Below are 24,893 nucleotides of genomic sequence, written 5' to 3'. Positions count from 1 at the left end.
TCGATATCAGTCAAATGTCCTTGATAAAATAGTTGGTATTTTTGGATTATCATCCAAGGTCTATGCTCTACCCATTGACAGTCAAACACCATTACTAGTCTAAAACAAATTAACCAATATGATCAATTTGATAGTTTATTTGATTAAATATGGTGATTGAACTCCACTGCTGCTGTCTTGATCATCTTTGGGTATTCTTATCTTTGACCAGTGTAAAAATGGTTTGACTACTTGTGACTGACTTTTTATTTTATTGGCCTCCTGAGTGGTGCAGTGGTCTAAGGCACTGCATCTCAGTGCTAGTGGTGTCAACACAGATCCTGGTTCGATTCTAGGCTGAATCACAACTGGCCATGATTGGGAGGCAGATAGGGAGGGGCACAATTGGCCCAGCGTCATCCGGGTTACGGTTTGGCCGGGGTAGGCCGTCATTGTAAATAAGAATATGTTCTTAACTGACTTACCTAGTTAAATAAAAAATAAAAACGTATTCAACTCTTTAACCACTGGGGGCTGTTAGGTGCACTCCTTCCAATTTCGTTCCCTCTCACAGTAACTTAACAGAGGCGGATCTAGTTATGCCGTTGCGATGTTTGATTGGATAGCGTGGTAAAGTCTGTATGGCGGGGTTAGGTTGATCCACGTTACTTAATTTATTTTGTTGTGATAAAAGGTTTAGCTAGCTGACGGGATTTTTTCTTCAATCGTATTAACCAGAAAGTAAAATTGTTTTGTGCATCATTTGCGAGGATGAGTGGCGGAGTGTATGGAGGCGGTGAGTGTGATTTTTGAGGACAAAATTAAATGAATGAACGCGCCACGTTGTGCTGTAGGGCGAAAGATGCTACAACTAGCTAGCCGGTTAGCAAGTGCTCTGCAGACTGATATTATCACAGATCGGAAATATTTGGCATTATCTTTAGCTGGCTAACTAGTTAACTGTCAATGACGGGCAAAATCAGGTATTTTCTCATGTACTTGCTAGTTTGTGATATGACTGCCTGTCTCCCATCTAATGAGTGAAAGCTGTAACTAGCTAGCTAAATTAGCTAAGAGCTAGCTACATGTTTCCCAGCTCTGCAGATAAATTACTCGCTACTTTAGCCTGCTGAATTTGATAATTTTAGCTAAGCTTTTATAGTTGTCCAGGATATTAACATATTATCTGCAAGTTCAACCAAAATAATACGTTTAGATTTAATACAGACATTTCATATTTTCTTTAGCTTTCTAAGTATAAATATAGCTAGCTATAAGTGTTGTAAACTTGCCTCAAGTCTTGACGTAAATCATAACATTGCTCCAATGTTGTACTTGTACTTGTACTTCTTCACTTTGGCATCTTCTCTCTGCAGATGAGGTTGGAGCCCTAGTGTTTGACATAGGCTCTTACACAGTGAGAGCAGGGTATGCTGGAGAAGATTGTCCCAAGGTAAGCGCCCAAGTGTAGTGACCTATCTTCCTTTGCGTATTAATTTTATTTTAGAGGGTATAGTACGAGTCAAAAGTTTGGATACCTACTCATTCAAGGGTTTTTCTTTATTTTTACTATTTTTCTATATTGTAGATTAATCGTGAAGACATCAAAACTATGGAATCAGGTAGTAACCAAAAAAGTTAAACAAATCAAAATATATTTTAGATTCTTCAAATAGCCACCCTTTGCCTTGATGACAGCTTTGCCTATATTGTTATTTCAATAAATATGTAAACTTTTTTATTTTTTTTAGTGGGCAATCTGTGTCTCATTTTATTAAAAGCCTAATTTCCAATTTTCTCTCCATTTTGTTATGAATATGTCTTGGCCTATAAGCCACACTCTCGGTTTTATGCATGCCGGATTTCTCCCTCAGCCAATTTCATGATCAAACAATGAATGAAGCCTAGTACTCCGTTAGATAGCTCAGAAACTTTAATATATATATATATATATATCTTAAAGGCCTAAAGTAATAATGAGAAAAATGGAAGGAACAATAGCAAGATAAAACAACTAATGAGAAATTTAAACAAACCTTGGTTTGTTATAAGACAGAAAGCCTAATCCTATGAATTGAAATATCACTGCGTTAAAACAAATGAAAGTTATGAGTATTAGAGATAGAAATGACGCATAGCCTGTCGTTGACCTTGGCCTATTTCCATTAGAGCCCAACCAAGTTATTATTTTTTTGTTTGTCCGATGTTGATTTCTTACATTGTGAGTTTAACAATAATGACTCTTGAAAATGGCCACAAGTGTTCAGATAAGCATGAGATTACCTTTTTCCCCATTCTATTCAGGGAATATCAGTTATCGGTGGAATTATCGGTTTATACCGATATCGTTTTTTTTAAAGGCCAATATCTGCCGATTTTGTCTTTTTTTTAAAATAATTTTTAATTTTAAAAAATATTTAATTTTTAGTTTTAGGTTTTTATACATCTATTTTTTTATATCAGTGAAACCATATATCAGTCGGGCTCTAATTTCCATATTATTTTAGAAGTGTGCAACCTACCTACAACGCATAGTATCCTAGCTCTAATAAGAGAGGAGGAAGAATGTGAATCAGTGTATAATTATCCAGTTTTGAGGACAGCAGAGTTGATCTGCAGTCCATGATGATTTACACCCCTATCACATGACAGCCAGCGAGGCTCGTTGACTGTGTCACTCGCTCCATCTACGCGCTTCGGCGCACACACACACACGCACTACCTCAGATAGGCCTACACACCTCTTTTGTTCCGCAGCTACACCAGAGTGGAATAGCCTACCAGAAAAGTTTTGGCTCCAATATATTTAGTCAATGTCATGATTCCTCGCGTCCCTCCCGTAGTATGAGAGCTCGTGCTAGGGGCAATAAAATATATTTTATGTTCGGATAACATTGTCTAGAGGGCGATTTTTATATGTACAGAATCATGATAGGACAAAAGTTGACATCACCCAACCCTAAAATACACGTTTATTGGTGCCCGTAGGCCGACTTCCCCACGGTGATGGGCGTGACCCTGGACAGGGAGGATGGTAGCACCCCGATGGAGACGGACGGCGGGGACAAGGGCAAGCAGGGCACCAACTACTTCATCGACACCAACCAGCTGAGGGTGGCCCGCGAGAATATGGAGGTCATGTCACCGCTCAAAAACGGCATGAGTGAGTCTCTCTCCCCCGTCATGTGATCGTGGACAATGTGGAAGTTGTATTGACAGCATTCTGCCCGAATGAAATAAAAGCCCATGCTGTGACATGGCATGCAGAGCGTATAGGCAGAACAGGTAGTGGAATGCCAGGCAATGCCTTCAAAATCTAGGACAATGCTTTGTGAAGAGGATCCTTGTCTGGACTTTCACTGACCTGCGAATCTTCCTGCGAGATTAACACAAACGGCAGTATTGACATGTCCGGAAGTCTTGCCTTTCTGAAATAGTCTATACTTTACCACTAACAATATACTTTATTGTCCATTTAAACATTGACATTTGTTTTGTGAAGCCAGCATATAAACACACAGAAAAACAACACGTTGACATGTTCAACAGTCAACACAGTGATTTGGAAGTTATGGAGAGGATGGTCTCTGTTAGAAAAGAGAAATGATGGTTGGTCATTGGTCAGACTGAGAACCATCATGGATGATGTATTGGGTGTCTTTCTCCTGAACTGTCCATGGTGTTTATTTGTTGCCCTATTTAAAACATTGTTATTTATTTTTTATGACAATGCCATTTCTGACTTTTCTGCTTACGTGATCCTGACTTTAATGTGAATTTGGTACGTGGGCTATTTTAGAGGAAAGTGTGACAAAGATCTTAATAGACTCTGAGCAGCACTATATATCAGAGAGCTCCTTGGAGTGCTGCCCTGGATTAGAATTCACACATTGCGCTTAAATTAGCCAAGTTCATCAGTCTATTTTCTCCAGTATCCGACCTAGCAATAGAGATGAAAGATGTAGGTTAATATAATGTAATTGTGTGAGGAGACGTAAGTATGCACACCTTTTTTAAAGGTCGAGTCAGCGATATGACGTAGATGCACAAGGTAAACAGCACAGTGGGTCAATTTCCACAACAACAAAGAGCGTTGGAGCGCGAGGCTAAACTTCTACGCTGTTTTTGTCACGTACCTACCATTCTAACAGTGTGAAGCAAACCCATGTGCAGTTACTGTATGGGTGTGAAGTCTTGCATCTCGCTCATCTCAATATCTGCGGTGGTGCTCGTGGCGACGCCATGTTTGCTGTTAAAGTATTAACTATTCAACAGTACCAGGCTTTATTGCAGGTGACCTGCATGACTTGCCCAAAGAGAGAGGACTGGCCACCCCTCAGAGCCTGGTTCCTCTCTAGGTTTCTACCTCGGTTCCTGGCTTTCTAGGGAGTTTTTCCTAGCCACCGTGCTTCCATATCTGCATTGCTTTCTGTTTTGGGGTTTTAGGCTGGGTTTCTGTATAACACTTTATGACATCGGCTGATGTGAAAAGGGCTTTATAAGTACATTGGATTTGATTTTTATCATTTTCTATGGGTATTTTATACAAGGAAAACTACCTTGGCCCAACCCCTTGCCTACGTGATTTCTTGTGGGGAAATTTGCACTGGTTACCATGACATCCTCTAACTCGGCACATTGGTCTTTTTGTTTGTTTTGTTATCTGTGAAGTCGAGGACTGGGACAGCTTCCAGGCCATTCTAGACCACACCTACAAGATGCACTTCAAGTCAGAACCCAGCATCCATCCTGTACTCATGTCAGAAGCCTCGGTGAGTAGGCCTCGCCTTCCGTTTTGGCATTTAGATCACACGCAGACTTAATAGTACATAGGTTTCATGATCAACTCATTCAGTATGTCGCGAGCCCAATGTATGTTGGAATGAGTGCACACTGACAGCCAGTAGTGTACACCGACAGCCAGAAGTGCACACTGACAGCTACACCGGCCGCCAGTAGTGCGCACCGGCCGCCAGTAGTGCGCACCGGCCGCCAGTAGTGCGCACCGGCCGCCAGTAGTGCGCACCGGCCGCCAGTAGTGCGCACCGGCAGCCACACCGACAGTGCGGCAGCCACACTGACAGCCAGTAGTGCACACCGACAGCCACACCGACAGCCAGTAGTGCACACTGACAGCCGCACTGACAGCCACACCGGCAGCCAGTAGTGCGCACCGGCAGCCAGTAGTGCGCACCGGCAGCCAGTAGTGCGCACCGACAGCCAGTAGTGCGCACCGACAGCCAGTAGTGCGCACCGACAGCCAGTAGTGCGCACCGACAGCCACACCGACAGCCAGTAGTGCACACCGACAGCCGCACCGGCCGCCAGTAGTGCGCACCGGCCGCCAGTAGTGCGCACCGGCCGCCAGTAGTGCGCACCGGCCGCCAGTAGTGCGCACCGGCCGCCAGTAGTGCGCACCGACAGCCACATTGACAGCCAGTAGTGCACACTGACAGCCAGTAGTGCACACTGACAGCCACACCGACAGCCAGTAGTGCACACCGACAGCCAGTAGTGCGCACCGACAGCCAGTAGTGCGCACCGGCAGCCAGTAGTGCGCACCGGCAGCCAGTAGTGCGCACCGGCAGCCAGTAGTGCGCACCGGCAGCCAGTAGTGCGCACCGGCAGCCAGTAGTGCGCACCGGCAGCCAGTAGTGCGCACCGGCAGCCAGTAGTGCGCACCGGCAGCCAGTAGTGCGCACCGGCAGCCAGTAGTGCGCACTGGCAGCCACACTGACAGCTAGTAGTGCACACTGACAGCTAGTAGTGCACACTGACAGCCAGTCGTGCACACTGACAGCCAGTCGTGCACACTGACAGCCAGTAGTGCACACTGACAGCCACACCGACAGCCAGTAGTGCACACCGACAGCCAGTAGTGCACACCGACAGCCAGTAGTGCCCTCAATGTCCGCAAGGGGATCAGCCCTGGTTTTTGAATGAAAACTAACCACTGTGGAGTTATTATACTGTAAAATATAGTATTTGGTTTTCTGTAGTATTCAGCCTATGGTGTCCTGCTGGTTCATTGTACACTGATATCTGGCATTAGGCACCAAACAAAGAAAATGTTCTGAAACAGAAGGTATTATCTGTACTTGTTCAACAAGAAACGCTAGTTGATGTTTCACTTTCAAAATGTTTTGCCATGGTGTGGCCTTGTGGGGAAAAGAGGGTCGTCATGGTTTTCTCTTCCGTTTCCCCTTTTTCCTCTTATCTCTGCAGTGGAACACACGAGCCAAGCGGGAGAAGCTAACCGAGCTGATGTTTGAGCATTACAACATTCCTGCCTTCTTCCTGTGCAAAACGGCGGTGCTGTCTTCGTATCCTTACACAGTGAATTTAAATAATATAGGGATGTTGTCGGAAGGCTAATGAAGTGGTGGCTCGATGGCGTCACTTTAACAAAACACTGGTCAAATGACACGAGCCATCTGCTTTTTAATAATGACCCCAAAATCTTTTCTTTTACATTTTTTTATTTAACCACTTTAGTCACCTAAAAAAAAATATAAAAAAACATTCTCAGTAGTTGTTTGCTAATAGTGATTGTTTGCTAATTGTTCGGCCTAAAATACTTTGTATCTCATCTCTGTAGAAATGCCCCTTCTCTTCCCTTAACTCTGAGTGTCTCAGCTTTGCCAATGGACGATCCACAGGGTTGGTGTTAGACAGCGGAGCCACACACACCACAGCCATTCCAGTGCACGACGGTTACGTGCTTCAGCAAGGTCAATTGTCCAGCTCTCCCATCGCACTCTTTTCTATTTTAGTTTGCCTAGATTTTATTATCTACATCATGTACAAGTCTTAAAAGTACTGGAAAAACTCTTACCATTGTGAGTGATGGATAAGCTCTTACCATTGTGAGTGATGGATAAGCTCTTGCCATTGTGAGTGATGGATAAGCTCTTGCCATTGTGAGTGATGGATAAGCTCTTGCCATTGTGAGTGATGGATAAGCTCTTGCCATTGTGAGTGATGGATAAGCTCTTGCCATTGTGAGTGATGGATAAGCTCTTGCCATTGTGAGTGATGGATAAGCTCTTGCCATTGTGAGTGATGGATAAGCTCTTGCCATTGTGAGTGATGGATAAGCTCTTGCCATTGTGAGTGATGGATAAGCTCTTGCCATGATGAGTGATGGATAAGCTCTTGCCATTGTGAGTGATGGATAAGCTCTTGCCATTGTGAGTGATGGATAAGCTCTTGCCATTGTGAGTGATGGATAAGCTCTTGCCATTGTGAGTGATGGATAAGCTCTTGCCATTGTGAGTGATGGATAAGCTCTTGCCATTGTGAGTGATGGATAAGCTCTTGCCATTGTGAGTTGACAATAAATGACCTCCGTCCACTTTGAAGCCATCGTGTCTCAGGATGTGGGTTGAAATTACTTTAGATAGATACTGATATGGTTTTGAATACTTCATACTTGTGGAAACCCCAAAATCAATCAATCAACTGAAAAGCAGCGAACTGGGTAGCACTTCCGTCCTCTCCCTGCAGCAAGTTGAATCCCCAGCAGTAAGTAGCAGGAAGATGATGGAAACACAGTGAAGGGGTTTGACATTGGTATCCACCTTCAAGTCATCTCCTTACACGAAAGAGACATGTTTGTGAAAAATTAGGTAACAGCAACCGTCTTGGTAAAGCATCAAGGGCTAGGTTTTGTGCAGTGAGGCAATTTGAGTCGGTGCTGCAGTGAAATACAAGACCGAGGACTATGGCACAGGAGTCTGGCATATAAACACCAACAGAGCCATTTTAGTTGATATGAGGAAATGGTCATTTGGGAAAGGAGCGGCGCGTTGGGGTCGTCTGAGGAGCACAATGACACAATGCCTCCATTCACCATGGTGTAAAGTCAATTCAGTGTTCTTGGCCTGTGCATGTCATAGTTGTTATAAGCCTTCATAATAGGTGTGTAATGCTCTAAATGATTGGAAGGGAAAAGCGTTTTGATGCTCTAAATGAGACACTAGTGTTGTTATCAATTATCCTTTCCTCAACTATCCAAGTGACACGTTTTATGCTCTTTTATTTCAGGCATCGTCAAGTCTCCCCTTGCTGGAGACTTTATGAGCATGCAGTGTAGAGAGCTATTTCAAGAGTTAAATGTTGAAATAGTCCCTCCTTACATGATTGCATCAAAGGTGAGACCTGCTAAAGTAAGTCAAAACGACTCATTTCAGAGATTCCACATCTCACTTTTTGGTGCTATTGTTCACGTTATGGTGGTGGGGCATTTGTAAGTATAGAACTTAGATATTAAACAAATATATATATATATATATATTTGATCTTTACATATTCAGGTTGTCTCATGTATTTCCCTTCATCCACTACATTTTAGTTTCATTAATCACTTTTGTCATAGTGTAACATATTCAAAAGGGGATTTTATATTGGGTTTGTTTGAGAGTCTGCATGCATGTAATAAGATTTGTGCTTTGTAATTTTATGATTGGCCAATAACAATTAATACAGAGATGCTCTAACTCTGGTATTTTGTTCCCGTACATTGCATGCATGAGCATCGAATTGACAAGCGCTATAAATTGGGATAGATGGAATCCGTTTAATCAAGTCTTTACCAAAAGTCCTACATTGATGAAGGAATTTCAATTATGGACAATTTCTATTGTCTTATACTTGTATTCAAATTCATTCAAATGAGCATGTCGCACAACGTGCTTGAAAAAGTCATAATCTACAAAACGTAAAGCAAGGAAATATCTATCATTTAATAAGCTCTGGAAGGAAGAAACCATTTTAGCACGAAGGAAGAAACCATGATAGGAACCATACTTCACACGAATCCCATCCTTCTTTCATGCCTTTATTTTTCATATCACAAAATGTGCCGTTCTGTGATGGTCTTCACCATCACCCGTCAGACTCTGAGATGTGATTTCTCCGAATTAATCAGGAATTCCTCAGATTCCTGACCTCTGTTGGTGCTGTCTCGCCAACTCCTGCTGTCATTTTCATTGACGGCACAAGCAGATCTGGAACCAGGCTACTTGTCCACTATGACAACGTGACTGCAGATCTAGAACCAGGCTACTTGTCCGTTGTGACAACGTGACTGCAGATCTAGAACCAGGCTACTTGTCTACTATGACAACGTCACTGCAGATCTAGAACCAGGCTACTTGTCTACTATGACAACGTGACTGCAGATCTAGACCCAGGCTACTTGTCCACTATGACAACGTCACTGCCGATCTGGAACCAGGCTACTTGTCCACTATGACAACGTGACTGCAGATCTAGAACCAGGCTACTTGTCCGTTGTGACAACGTGACTGCAGATCTAGAACCAGGCTACTTGTCCACTATGACAACGTCACTGCAGATCTAGAACCAGGCTACTTGTCCACTATGACAACGTCACTGCAGATCTAGAACCAGGCTACTTGTCCACTATGACAACGTCACTGCCGATCTGGAACCAGGCTACTTGTCCACTATGACAACGTGACTGCAGATCTAGAACCAGGCTACTTGTCCGTTGTGACAACGTGGCTGCAGATCTAGAACCAGGCTACTTGTCTACTATGACAACGTCACTGCAGATCTAGAACCAGGCTACTTGTCTACTATGACAACGTGACTGCAGATCTAGACCCAGGCTACTTGTCCACTATGACAACGTCACTGCAGATCTAGAACCAGGCTACTTGTCCACTATGACAACGTCACTGCAGATCTAGAACCAGGCTACTTGTCCACTATGACAACGTCACTGCCGATCTGGAACCAGGCTACTTGTCCACTATGACAACGTGACTGCAGATCTAGAACCAGGCTACTTGTCTACTATGACAACGTCATTGCAGATCTAGAACCAGGCTACTTGTCCACTGTGACAACGTGACTGCAGATCTAGAACCAGGCTACTTGTCCGTTGTGACAACGTGACTGCAGATCTAGAACCAGGCTACTTGTCCGTTGTGACAACGTGACTGCAGATCTAGAACCAGGCTACTTGTCCGTTGTGACAACGTGACTGCAGATCTAGAACCAGGCTACTTGTCCGTTGTGACAACGTGACTGCAGATCTAGAACCAGGCTACTTGTCCGTTGTGACTGCAGATCTAGAACCAGGCTACTTGTCTACTATGACAACGTCATTGCAGATCTAGAACCAGGCTACTTGTCTACTATGACAACGTCATTGCAGATCTAGAACCAGGCTACTTGTCCACTGTGACAACGTGACTGCAGATCTAGAACCAGGCTACTTGTCCGTTGTGACAACGTGACTGCAGATCTAGAACCAGGCTACTTGTCCGTTGTGACAACGTGACTGCAGATCTAGAACCAGGCTACTTGTCCGTTGTGACAACGTGACTGCAGATCTAGAACCAGGCTACTTGTCCGTTGTGACTGCAGATCTAGAACCAGGCTACTTGTCCGCTGTGACAACGTCACTGCCCATCTAGAACCAGGCTACTTGTCCGCTGTGACAACGTCACTGCCCATCTAGAACCAGGCTACTTGTCCGCTGTGACAACGTCATTGCAGATCTAGAACCAGGCTACTTGTCACCTATGACAACGTGACTGCAGATCTAGAACCAGGGTACTTGTCCGCTGTGACAACGTCCCTGCTGACCTTGTGTTTCTCACTGTAGGATGCTGTACGTGATGGAACCCCAGCCAGCTGGAAGAAGAAGGAGAAACTACCTCAAGTCACCCGGTCCTGGCACAACTACATGTGTAATGTAAGCAGCTTTGTGTTCTAATCATAAAACAGAAAGTCCTAAACAGTCCAATGTAGGTGGTCGGTGCTGCATCACCGTAACATGTAGACGTGTGATGTTAACCGGTCTTCATCATTCACATTTTCCTAATGTGAAATATTCGTTACTGTACTTCTAGAACAATTATTTAATATTTTTTTTGTCCCCCTGCCTCCAGACTGTGATTCAGGATTTCCAAGCGTCCGTGCTGCAGGTTTCAGACTCGCCGTACGATGAACAGTGAGTCAACCATACTCCCATTCGATCATGTCACAATAACCACCACAGAATAGTTCTCTCCCCTTTCTATGGGTTCATTTTCATTGTGTTGAAATGTAATCCTCCTACAGAGTTGCAGCCCAGATGCCCACGGTTCACTACGAGCTGCCCAATGGATACAACTGTGACTTTGGGGCAGAGAGGCTGAAGATTCCAGAAGGCCTTTTTGACCCTTCCAATGCCAAGGTAAGAATCGCTTGAATGCCATAATGCATCAATCATTCTCTTTGACCGGACCTGTCTGAAATGTGGTGTTCTTGGAATGTTCCGGTTCTCCTCCACAGGGTCTGTCTGGCAACACCATGTTGGGAGTCGGCCACGTGGTGACCACCAGTGTGGGAATGTGTGACATCGATATTCGGCCGGTAGGTGCCCACATTAAGGACCTATCACGTTACTTGTTTTGGCTGCCATGGTTACTAGGCCTGTGTATTTTGTGATTGATACGTGATCTATTACTGTTATTCGGAATTGCATATTGAGGCCAGGTGACCTTTATTCCCACAAGAGGTTGTACAGAACTTACCTTTGACCTTTGTCTCAGGGTCTTTATGGTAGCGTGGTGGTCACCGGCGGCAACACACTCATCTCGGGCTTCACGGACCGACTCACCAGAGAACTCTCTCAGAAGACCCCCCCTGTGAGTAAAGCACTAAAATATTTATTGTTTACTTATTTTGTCCATTTCTTGTCCTCTTCTTAGCAAATGTTCCTGTCCACAGTTCCTGTCGGCGTCTAATTTTGTCTTCTCTCCTGTGTTCAGAGCATGAGACTGAAATTGATAGCCAACAACACAACGGTGGAGCGCAGGTTCAGTGCCTGGATAGGAGGCTCCATCTTGGCATCACTAGTGAGTTCACATCCATGTATACAGAGCATTCAGAAAGTATTCAGACCTCTTGACTTTTTCTACATTTTGTTACGTGACAGCCTTCTAAAATTGATTAAATTGTTGTTTTTCTCATCAATCTACACTTTACCCCATAATGACAAATCAAAAATAGTTTTATTTTTTCAATTTTGCAAATGTAAAAAAAAATATACACTGCCGTTCAAAAGTTTGGGGTCACTTAGAAATTTCCTTGTTTTTGAAAGGAAATCACTTTTTTATTTTTTTTTATTTTAAAATAACATCAAATTGATCAGAAATACAGTTTAGACATTGTTAATGTTGTAAATGACTATTGTAGCTGGAAACGGCAGATTTTCTAATGGAATATCTACAGTTGAAGTCGGATGTATACATACACCTTAGCCAACTACATTTAAACTCTGTTTTTCACAATTCCTGACATTTAATCCTAGTAAAAATTCCCTGTCTTAGGTCAGTTAGGATCACCACTTTATTTTAAGAATGTGAAATGTCAGAATAATAGAAGAAGAAAGAATCATTTATTTCAGCTTTTATATCTTTCATCACATTCCCAGTGGGTCAGAAGTTTACATACTCAATTAGTATTTGGTAGAATTGCCTTTAAATTGTTTAACTTGGTTCAAACGTTTCAGGTAGCCTTCCACAAGCTTCCCACAATAAGTTGGGTGAATTTTGGCCCATTTCTCCTGACAGAGCTGGTGTAACTGAGTCAGGTTTGTAGGCCTCCTTGCTCGCACACGCTTTTTCAGTTCTGCCCACATATTTTCTATAGGATTGAGGTCAGGGCTTTGTGATGGCCCCTCCAATACCTTGACTTTGTTGTCCTTAAGCCATTTTGCCACAACTTTGGAAGTATGCTTGTGGTCATTGTCCATTTGAAAGACCCATTTGCGACCAAGCTTTAACTTCCTGACTGATGTCTTGAGATGTTGCTTCAATATATCCACATAATGTTCCTACCTCATGATGCCATCTATTTTGTGAATTGCACCAGTCCCTCCTGCAGCAAAGCACCCCCACAACATGATGCTGCCACACCTGTGCTTCACGGTTGGGATGGTGATCTTCGGCTTGCAAGCCTCCTCCTTGTTCTTCCAAACATAACAATGGTCATTATGGCCAAACAGTTCTATTTTTGTTTCATCAGACCAGAGGACATTTCTCCAAAAGGTACGATCTTTGTCCCTATGTGCAGTTGCAAACCGTAGTCTGGATTTTATATGGCGGTTTTGGAGCAGTGGCGTCTTCCTTGCTGAGCGGCATTTCAGGTTATGTTGATATAGGACTCGTTTTACTGTGGATATAGATACTTTGGTACCTATTTCCTCCGGCATCTTCACAAGGTCCTTTGTTGTTCTGGGATTGATTTGCATTTTTTGCACCAGAGTACATTCATCTCTAGGAGACAGAACGTGTCTCCTTCCTGAGTGGTATGACGGCTGCGTGGTCCCATGTTTATACTGGCGTACTATTGTTTGTACAGATGAACGTGGTACCTTCAGGCATTTGGAAATTGCTCCCAAGGATGAACCAGACTTGTGGAGGTCTAACAATTCATTTTCTGAGGTCTTGGCTGACTTTTGATTTTCCCATGATGTCAAGCAAAGAGGCACTGAGTTTGAAGGTGGGCCTTGAAATACATTCACAGGTACACCTCCAATTGACTCAAATTATGTCAATTGGCCAATCGGAAGCTTCTAAAGCCATGAAATCATTTTCTGGAATTTTCCAAGCTGTTTAAAGGCACAGTCAACTTAGTGTATGTAAACTTCTGACCCACTGGAATTGTGATACAGTGAAATAATCTGTCTGCAAACAATTGTTGGAAAAATTACTTGTGTCATGCATGAAGTCGATGTCCTAACCGACTTGCGAAAACTCTATTTTGATAACGGGGCGGCAGGGTAGCGTAGTGGTTAGAGCGTTGGACTAGTAACCGGAAGGTTGTGAGTTCAAACCTAGCTGAGAAGGTACAAATCTGTCGTTCTGCCCCTGAACAGGCAGTTAACCCACTGTTCCCAGGCCGTCATTGAAAATAAGAATGTGTTCCTAACTGACTTGCCTGGTTAAATAATGGTCAAATTAAAAAATTAACAAGAAATTTGTGGTGTGGTTGAAACATGAATTTTAATGACCAACCTCAGTGTATGTAAACTTCTGACTTCAACTGTATCTTTCTGCGCATATAAAGTGAGGTACAATCTACCATTTGGTGCAATGGTGGGTGAGTGACTTGGCATTTGTACTAAAGCGCAAGGTTGCATGCATATGCAACAAGTCACAATAATCAATTCGAGAGAAAAGTGGCATGAACAAGCTTCTTTCGAGCCATAAGCGGGATGCAAGCCTTATTATGAAAATAAAACCCACTTTCAATTTAATTTTTTTCACAAGATTATCCACATGAACTTTAAAGGACAACTTGTCAACCAACTAAATACCTATGTATGTATTTGTAGGATGACACTTTTTCAATGGATAAGCCACCAGATGTGACGAGTGTGGCAGATGTGGTGTTGCCTACCTTTACCACCTGGGGGAGGCCCTTCAGGAAGTCCAGGATCCAGTTGCAGAGGGAGGTGTTCAGTTCCAGGGTCCTTAGCTTAGTGATGAGCTTTGTGGGCACTGTGGTGTTGAATGCTGAGCTGTAGTCAATGAACAGCATTCTCACATAGGTGTTCCTTTTGACCAGGTGGAAAAGGGCAGTATAGATCACGATTGATGTGGCATCATCTGTGAAGCTGTTGGGGCGGTATGCAAATTGAAGTGGATATATAGGGTTTCTGGGATGATGGTGTTGATGTGAGCCTTGACCAGCCTTTCAAAGGCTATGGGGTAATAGTCATTTAGGCAGGTTACCTTCACTTTCTTGGGCACAGGGACTATGGTGGTCTGTTTGAAACATGTAGGTATTACAGAGGTTGAAAATGTCAGTGAAGACACTTGCCAGTTGGTCCGCGCATGCTCGGAGCACACGTCCTGGTAATCCATCTGACCCCTTGTGAATGTTGACTCTTTTTAAAGGTTTTGCTCTCAACAGCTGATGCTCTCATGCATGCCTCAGTGTTGCTCACAGCATAAAAGCACTAGCCCGTCTGGCAGACTGTGTCACTCATGCATGCCTTTCAGTGTTGTCCATTGCCTTGAAGCCAACGAGCATAAAACCGGTGTAGTAGGATTCAACATTATTCACTGGGCAGCTTGCGGCTGGGTTTCCCTTTGTTGTCCATCCTGTATTTACGCTTTGTGTTACGCTCGTCGTCGGAATGAGGAGACCAAGGTGCAGCGTGTTAAGTGTACATCTTACTTTATTAGATGAACACCAAAAAAATATATATATATAAACAAACATAATGTTCATAAGTATGATCCCCAATCAGAGACAACGATAGATAGCTGCCTCTGATTGGGAACCATACCAGGCCAAACAAAGAAATAGATCACCTAGATTGCCCACCCTAGTCACACCCTGACCTAACCAAATAGAGAATTAAAAGGATCTCTACGGTCAGGGCGTGACACTTTGCCTGTTTGATGGTTAGTCTGAGGGCATAGCAGGATTTCATATAAGTGTCTGGATTAGTGTCCCGCTCCTTGAAAGAAGCATCTCTAGCCTTTAGCGCGGTGTGGATGTTGCCTGTAATCCATGGCTTCTATCGGGGATATGTACATACGGTCACTGTGGGCACGACGTTGTCGATCCACTTATTGATGTAGCCTGTGACTGAGGTGGTATACTCCTCAATGCATGTGGATGAATCGCAGAACATATTACAGTCTGTGCTAGCAAAACAGTCAACATATGACAACAAATGAATGCAATCTCATTTAATGAGGAAAATTATCTTGGGTTGGAGAAGCTTCTAGTGATGGCTCTATACATTCTGGTGAAAAGGGAGGGTTTGCGACTCTTCTCTTCAGGTGGGAAGGAATATGCGATGTCATTTCCCTCTGGAGCAAAGGAGCCATGAGAATTTGTCCTCGACTCTGCAAAGAAAGACCATCCAGTATGTCATGGGTAACAATTCAGAGCAGAGTGCAATGTCTTTCCAAATGAATTAGTTGAACGCTAAAGTAATAATATCTTAGTCTTGAATGAGCAGCAGCAGGGCTTACCTGTAAAGTACACAGTAGGGGAAGTGTTCTGAGGCTGGTACTCCATAGACTTTTGAGGACAGTGGTCCTTTCTAACTTTCTTGGAACCCTGTTTGGTGGGAAAAGGCACATTAAAACAAACTGTTATATATCTTAAAGTACAGTATATCAACTGCAAAAAGGCAATACAATGCTAAAATACTGAATTATATAAACAAATAATATCTCATACATTCAAAAGCAGTGTTATTCATGAAAAATCTGTACTTGTACTATACCTTTATGTTAAAGCATATCTTGCTGAACATGGTTTTCTTGCTTTTCTTGGACTTGAAGATGGGGATCTGCTCTCCAGTACTGCTGGTGCTATCCCTTACCAAATCCAACATCCCTTCTACAATGTCACTGGTGGCCATGCTGGTACCGGACTCAAAAGAACATTTGGCTTTGGTGATCATTTGATGACTTGAGCCAACTGATAAGGCATCCATCATTTTGTTGACCATGACCTTTGTGAGCTGATTCATTGTGTCACTATCCTCTGGCTTGCTCTGATTGAGCTGGATAGGAAAGACCATGCAAGTAGAGGTGCTTGGTTCATTCTGGACTGAAACATCAATGTTTATATTTTCATACTCATCTAACCACTGTTTTAGGAAGCCCTTCACTGTCTCTTCAGCAAATATCTGGAGAAGCTGAGAGGAGAGCTTCCTGGATATGGCACATTGTTCCTTTCCCCATTTCAGCCTTGAAAGAATGGAGTCTGAAGCACTTCTGGCTGCTGCCAATGTTAAGACCTGTGGAGTGCTGTGGCTGTCCTGAAGGGCTATCACTTTATCCACAAATTCATGACTGAAAATGTGGATGGTCCCAGTGGAAATGATTTTTTCTCAATTTCCTAACAGCAGATCGGAGGTTGTCAGGATGAGAAGCACCCTGTCCATCTTCCTGTGTGTTCTCAACACTTTCCACCATTTCGTCCACTACCACCCCAGCAGCTTGCCTGACTTTGTCCACAAAGGATGGGGAAGTAAGTTCTCTGTGTGAAACAAGTCCTGAATGATCATGTTTCTTACAATGGGAAAGTCACTCTGAGCAGATAATTCAGTGGGGATGGGAGTACCGGGCAAGGTGAAGTCCCATTCTGACTGCTTTGATTTTGAAGTAGGTGTTAGAGAGATGGAGGAGCGTGAAGAAGAGGTATTTCTTGTATTTTGGCTGTCAGCACTCCTACAACGGATCGTGCCAATATCCTCCAGCATGGATCCTGAGAGCTTAGTGGTTTTAGGTAGTAATTTGTGCGGAATGTCCACACAGGCATCGTTTCCACCAGGTGTAACACTGCTCTGGTTGACCTCAAGATGGCAGAGACTTGCTCTTTGTGAAGCAGGACTGCTTTGATATGTAAATATTTGGATTGAACCAAGTGTTGTGTCTGACATTTGAAGATCTTTTCTGAGAAACTCTGTAATCTTACTTTGCAGACTGTAGTAGATGTTACGAGCAACAGACCAGATTATTTTCTCAGAAACCTGTCCAGTGGTGAGCAGGGAGGTTCCAGATACCATGTCAGATGATTGGGTGGTCTGGGTGAGCTCCTGCAGATCTTTCACTATGGTTTGTATAATATCAGTAGATGTAGATACAGACTGGAGGTACTTATCTGTTGTACCTTCCTCCACAATGTTAAATGACCTAGAAAGGACCTCACTCACTCCTTTCTCAGCTTTGGTTTGGAACTCATGACTAGAAAGTTTTTGGAGGCTCTTTGTTGAAAGACTGTGGGAAGATGCAATGCCTTTGGAGGCAGCCGTGCTGCAATCTAGACTTACTGGAGAGGTTCGCTCAGTAGAACCTTGGAGACGTTCAAACATGTCTTCACATGGTGTTGGGGACCTTGACAAGGAGATGTCCTTCAGCTGAGACAGAACACCGCCTACCAATATGTTGACCTCAAGGGACATATCAGATATTTTCTTTCCTACTGTGGAGAAGCAAGGTGCATTTGATGTCTGATTCTCGCATGAGGTCAAGATTGTTGAAATGACCTGTTTGGTACTATTGTTCATTAGATCCTCGTCTGTTTCAGTCCAGAGAAGTTTTGAACTCTCGCTGACACCCATGTGTAGAGTAACTTCCTGGTTCAAACTGGGCAAGTGAGGCACACTCTTACTAGCTTGCGTGAAGTTCTGGCTTGCCAAACCAAGGTACTCCTTAGTCACAAGATGTCCAGAGTCCTCTGTGGGTGTATGGCTAGACATTCTTCTCTGCACGTCTGACCTCCGCCGGTGAATGGTGAAGCCCTTTAATGTCTTCTTAATATTTTTATATAAACTAGTGGTAGCAGACCAGATCCTGCTCTTTCGCTTTTGTGCATTTTCCTGGAGGTCTGGTTCTCTCTCCTCTACTTCTGCAGGTTGTGCCGAGCTCTGCAGGTCTTCCACAAATGTGTCAATGATGCCAAAGGCAGCAGAATCCGCACAAATATCCTTTGACAAGGTTCTCTGGTTTTGAACGGAACAAGACTTGGATGCTACAGAATAAGCAGGCTGTGCACTAGTTAAGCTACTGTTGGACTTTTTAACTAGGAACTCACTCACTGCTTGAGTGGTGTCTCTCTTGAATTCCTCACTTGAGAGTTTTTTCATGCAATCTAACAGACTGGTCAAAGAAGCTGTGGCCTTACTTCTGCTGTCCTCAATTTGACAGGGGAACTCATATACTATTGGTGATGAGGCCCTGGAATGGGAGATATCCCCAAGCTGAGCCAGAACGCCCTCTACAAATTGTTGTCTCTCAATAGAGAAGTCTGATCCTTTTTCTCCAACAGTGTACAGGGGGTCCTCCTTTGACATCTCAGTCTTGTACAAGACCAGAAGCTCTGAGATGACTTCTTTGGTGCAAGTTGTCAGAAGGAGCTTGCTTTCTTCTGACTCAGTTTGTGCCCAAAGAAGTTTTGAGCACTCACGTAGGCCTCTTTGTAAAGTAACTTCACCAGTGGACTCTGGCAACTGAGGCTCACTCTTACTGGGCCTATATTTCATGTCTAAGCAAGGAAGTGGAACTGTCTCCTTAAACTCAGCATTTGTGATGTTGTCATCAGATGTGACAATGCTCTTTAGGGCAAATCTCTGAAGCTTGCCGAAATAATCTTTCAAGTTGTTTTGGATGCTGTGGTAAATGTGAACAGCAGCAGACCAGGCACTCTTCTGTTGGGGACTCTCTTCAGATTCAGCCAAGGACTTCATATCTGACACGAAAGTCTTAACAACTACTGACGCTGCTGAGCCCACTGGGTGAATTGACTCTGTATTTACAATGCCAGACAATGTTTGACCTGATACAGCACCTGTTAACTCAGACTGAACGACTGAACTAGGAAAGCTCAAACTACTGACTTTTTTGGCAAGAACTCCACTCACTGCTTGTATTGCTGATGTTTGAAACTCCCTGCTGGAGAGTTTTTGGATGCTCTTAGACGTGAGCGTGCAGGAGGAACCAGATTCACCAATATTGTAGCTGCTCTCGTATTTCCTTATCAGGGCATCAAGATCGTCAATGAAGCCAACATGCGATGCCAAAAACGTGATCTTGTCCTTCAGATCTTTCAGCAAATTCTGTTCGTTCTCGTCAACAAAAGCCACCATTGTGTCAGAGATCATGGTCATGACTTGCCCTGTTAGACTCTTGCTCTCTTGGTCAACTTTTTCAAGTTTAGCAGCCAGCTCTCTCACCATGCTCTCAGCCACCTTGGTCTGTGAGTCTCCCCTTACTTATTGTGGGAAGCTTATGGAAGGCTACCCAAAACATTTGACACAATTTAAAGGCAATGCTACCAAATACTATTTGAGTGTATGTAAACTTCTGACCCACTGGGAATGTGAAGAAAGAAATAAAAGCTGAAATAAATTATTCTTTCTTCTATTATTCTGACATTTCACATTCTTAAAATAAAGTGGTGATCCTAACTGACCTAAAACAGGGAATTTTTACTAGGATTAAATGTCAGGAATTGTGAAAAACTGAGTTTAAATGTACTTGGCTAAGGTGTATGTAAACTCCGAATTCAACTTTATATGGCCATATCTATCCTCTGAAAAAAAAAAAAGTGAAATTGCTATAAACATCAAATACTGTTTAAGGACAATCATAAATAAAAGGCAGTATTGAAGAATGGTTACAGACATACCTCATGGCTGGCTTGGGCAATGGTTTTGGGCAGTAGCTTCCACTGCCCAGACTGCCCATCTCCTTAGTCAGGTAAATCTCCTTGAACTTAAGTTGTTGTGATTCCTGCTCTTCTTCCTCTTCCTGATCCATACAGTTGGAGGAAGGGTAGGGAGTCGGGATGTGAAAGCTATTGTAAGACTTTCTACTGCCTGGCCTCTTAGGTACACCAGCCTCAGTAAATCTCACGCGGGACTTGGTGTTAGTCTTATCGTCTAACAGACTGGTGAGTGACACTGTGAGAGATCTCTGTGACAATGGAGAGGAGGCAGCATCTTGGATGCCCAGTAGTTCGTAAAGACCTGGGATGATGATCTGCATCAGCTTGTCCGATAAAAACTGGACAATCCTCAGACACAAGCCGGCAAGCTGTTGTTTTGTCAGCTGTATTCCAGAAACAGAAGAAGTGTTTTAAAATGTTGCATAGTGCGTCTTTCAAAAGCTTATGAACAAGGCTAAACATTCAGTGATCATTGTATTCTAAATAAGCTTTCAGATCTTACCGGGTCAGAAATGCCATTACAAATCCTACTCCATTGCCTGAAAATTATTCATATGAATTATTCATATTAATAGTATTAATATTGTCAGAAATGTCGGTCAGTAGAGTCATCAGATTAAACAGTATTTTACACATGCTTAGTAGCAATTGTTTTGACAACATTGTGGTGTGATGTAACTTTTTCCACAATGGAAATGTAGTTGATGAATCTGCTTTCATATAATCCTTTACAGGTTTGATAGTAGTACTGTACCAAAGAAAATAGAACATACTCCTCAGTTAGGTTCTGCAGGAAGTTGATGATCAGTGAAAAAGACTCAAGATTTTTCGCACTGTTGAGGCTCTCTTCTTCTGTGGTTTCCACAGTGCTGCTTTGCTTCTGGTAGAAATAAACATTATGAGTCTCAAATAATGGCACCAACAGAGTCAAACTTAACATATACAACAAATATCATACTGAAAGAACTTATGAACCGTTAGAGAGTGGAGGAGCATTGGCAACGTTGGACAAATTTAAACAACTGAAACACAACAGAGATGGTTGTGGTACGTCAACATTGCCAATGATAGCATCACTATAACATTTTATTGGATTAATGTTGTAATATGAAATGACAAGGTCAACTTACCATCTCATTGACAGCTTCAGAGGTCAGGTGGTCATCGACCACACAGACAGGCAGGTCTAGAGACTGGGACAAGGCTCTATGGTCATAACCAGGAGAGAATGGAAACAACATCAGAGCAGTCCCAATGGCAGAATCTAACCACTGTCTTCATGTCAAAGACTCACTTAGTAGTTAATACATGGCCACAAATAATGAGGGGTTCAAATAGATCGGCTGGGGACTTGACCCTACAAATGACTCCAAGATTGACGCCTGACCTGCCCCATAACAAGTTCTCTCTTATTAGTCTCTCTCTCTTAATCTCCACACAAATATCTAAGTGGACAGAGTGTAAGTGGCCTTACCTGACTGTCTCAGTGTCATAAACATCATAGTCTTGTTGTTCTATGTCCTCCAGGGACATCTCAGCTACAGCAGACGGGGCAAAGCCCGGGATGATCTCTCAAACTGAAAATAATGACTGTTTATGTGAACTGAACCATTTACAGTGGCTTGCGAAAGTATTCACCCCCTTGGCATTTTCCCTATTTTGTTACCTTATAACCTGGAATTAAAATAGGTTTTTGGGGGGTTTGTATAATTTGATTTACACAACATGCCTACCACTTTGAAGATGCAAAATATTTTTTATTGTGAAACAAACATGAAATAAGACGTGAATAACTGTTCACCTCCCAAAGTCAATACTTTGTAGAGCCACATTTTGCAGCAATTACAGCTGCAAGTCTCTTGGGGTACGTCTGAAGGAAGTTGATGATCAGTGAAAAAGACTATAAGCTTGGCACATCTAGACACTGGGACTTGTCCATTCTTCAAGGCAAAACTGCTCCAGCTCCTTGAAGTTGGATGGGTTCCGCTGGTGTCACTATACATTTTAATTTTAAGTCATACCCCAGATTCTCAAGTCTCCCAGTCCCTGCTGCTGAAAAACATCCCCACAGCATGATGCACCACCACCAGGCTTCACCGTAGGGATGGTTCCAGGTTTCCTCTAGACGTGACGCTTGGCATTCAGGAAACAACGAGTTCAATTTTGATTTCATCAGACCAGAGAATCTTGTTTCTCATGTCTGAGTCCTTTAGGTGCCACAAATACTGAGGAGTTTCCGTCTGGCCACTCTACCATAAAGGTCTGATTGGTGGAGTGCTGCAGAGATGGTTGTTCTTCTGGAAGGTTCTCCCATCTCCACAGAGGAACTGGAGCTCTGTCAGAGTGACTATCAGGTTCATGGTCACCTTCCTGACCAATGCCAGTCTCCCTGAATGCTCAGTTTGAGTGGAGGACGCCTGACCTGCTCCCCATAACAAGTTCTTTCTTATTAGTCAATCTCCAAAAATATCTAACTGGACAGAGTGTAAGTGGCCGGGCGGCCAGCTGTAGGAAAAGTCTTGTGGTTCCAAACTTCTTCCATTTAAGAATGATGGAGGCCACTGTGATCTTGGGGACCTTCAATGCTGCAGGCAGTTTTTGGTATCCTTCCCCAGATCTGTGCCTTGATACAATCCTGTCTCGGAGCTCTACGGACATTTCCTTCGACCTCATGTCTTGGTCTTTGCTCTGACATGCACTGCCAACTGTGGGACCTTAGGTATGTGCCTTTCCAAATCATGTCCAATCAATTGAATTTACCACAGGTGGACTCCAATCATGTTGTGGAAATACCTCAAGGATGATCAAGGGAAACAGGATGCACCGGTGCTCAATTTCGAGTCTCATAGCAAAGGGTTTGAATACTTATGTAAATAAGGTATTTCTGTTTATTTCCGTTTTAAATTGCAAAAATGTCTAAAACTGTTTTTGCTTTGTCATTATGGGTTATTGTGTGTAGATTGATGAGGAAAATGTTGTATGTAATGCATTTTAGAATAAGGCTGTAATGTAAAAAATGAAATGTGTAAAAAGTCAAGGGGTCTGAATACTTTCCAAATGCACTGAAGCAGTCTATAAGATATATCTTATTACAGTTTAGGCCTACCTTGTTATTTTCTTCCATCTGACAATATCATATTAATGGATTAAATCTATTTAGTTTGTTTTGTTGCTAGTATTTTTATTAATTGTTTGAAAATACAAGTATTATCTACTTTCTGAAGGACAGCCAAGTTGATAGGCAACATAGAACCTACAGACAATGATGACATCATTGGAACACATGCACGTGTCACAAACACCTTTAGCCCAAAAAAGCAGTGTAGCAGTGCTGCCCAAGCTGGGGGCGATACACTTTTATTAGGCTTTTATTCAGATTCACAAACAATGCTCTACTTGAAGTCAATGAGTAAACATGTAGCAACATGGCTGAGCTTTAACGTGTAAGTAGAAGTTGACACTAACCATATGTATAATCCTAAAATGCTTGCCCTAAATACCAGTCTAGAACCCAGGTATGTCTCCTGCTATTTATAGTATCTTTCAAGTACATCTTATTACAGTTTAGGCCTATCTTATTATTTTCTTCCATCTAGCAATATAATTTTAAGGGCAAATACACACACATGTGTTGTAGGCCAATGAACTCCATAGTTTTAATCAGAGTTTATAATAAGGAAGGGGAATTCTGTAACACTTTATGACATCAAAGGTATGGCAGCTATGGAGAATCATTTTCAAAACAATGTCCAAAACGGGAAATCATTGGATGTGATTCATTCGATTCTATGCAATTTCATCTTTGAGGACTGACATGGAAGCAACCATTACACAACCCTGAACTCAATAACCCCACCCCAGTTTCAGAAGAGATATCAAACCATATCTGGTCATATTGTATTACATACACCCAGGCTGTGCCTGGACAGTGATGGATGGCTATATGGAGCATCCTTGTCCATCATGTTCAGTGTGTTAGTGCTCTCACCACAGCGAGGCAGCAGCCTCCACTGAGCAGCTCAGCAGCCTCCATTGATATATACTTATACTGTATTGCAATGCTTCTGGTCACTTGCACACTATGATTTGTCTATTTGTTTTGGGATTTGTGTGTTGGCCTGTTTTGAAATAGTTTGATAATAACCTATTACTTTGACCTAATGCACTTCATCAATGATGGTGGTTGTATTGTTTTGGATTTGTACTGATAAGCATCATGTTGTCTTACTCTAGGGAACTTTCCAGCAAATGTGGATCTCAAAACAGGAGTTCGAAGAGGGCGGGAAGCAGTGCGTAGACAGGAAGTGCCCTTGATCGACCACCAACAGCGTCTGCTGCCTCCAGAACTCACATTAACATGTCTAGTTTAACCTTTTACTGTGAGCTCAGGAACACCCAAGGACGGTAGTTCTGTCGATTTTTAAAAAAATTTTTTTTTTTTAAACTGGATAATCGAATCTGCCTTTATCATTTTTTGTAGAAAACATGAACTATAACGAACCGTGTCACATATTCCATTGCTATGAAAAGGGTGAAAGGCTGAGTTCCTTTTGACTCCATCTTCAGTATGCCATTTTCAGTTTGTTTATGGACCTTATATTCTGATCTCAACCTTCTTGACAGGTAAGAAACACTTGGTTAGTGTTTGTGTCTTATCCAATGGGTTGTCAGGTGAACGTTGAAGATGCTTC

At 42.9% G+C, this 24,893-nt stretch overlaps 1 protein-coding gene across 1 annotated transcript; it reads left to right on the top strand.

Moving 5' to 3' along the window:
- Positions 1-588: 588 nt before the first annotated feature.
- On the top strand, positions 589-24,874 carry LOC112251985 (actin-like 6A). Its single transcript, XM_024422858.2, has 14 exons — positions 589-775; positions 1,356-1,432; positions 2,968-3,142; positions 4,651-4,751; positions 6,205-6,302; positions 6,616-6,710; positions 8,026-8,132; positions 10,619-10,708; positions 10,905-10,966; positions 11,077-11,191; positions 11,290-11,370; positions 11,550-11,645; positions 11,769-11,855; positions 24,436-24,874. The coding sequence occupies exons 1-14, from the start codon at positions 751-753 to the stop codon at positions 24,514-24,516; spliced, it is 1,290 nt and encodes a 429-aa protein (XP_024278626.1). The 5' UTR covers positions 589-750; the 3' UTR covers positions 24,517-24,874.
- Positions 24,875-24,893: the final 19 nt, after the last annotated feature.

This window comes from Oncorhynchus tshawytscha, linkage group LG06 (genome assembly GCF_018296145.1).
Source record: "Oncorhynchus tshawytscha isolate Ot180627B linkage group LG06, Otsh_v2.0, whole genome shotgun sequence".
Classification (NCBI taxonomy): Eukaryota; Metazoa; Chordata; class Actinopteri; order Salmoniformes; family Salmonidae; genus Oncorhynchus; species Oncorhynchus tshawytscha.
The sequence above is the reverse complement of the archived record's forward strand: the minus strand, read 5'-3'. Positions and strand labels throughout refer to the sequence as shown.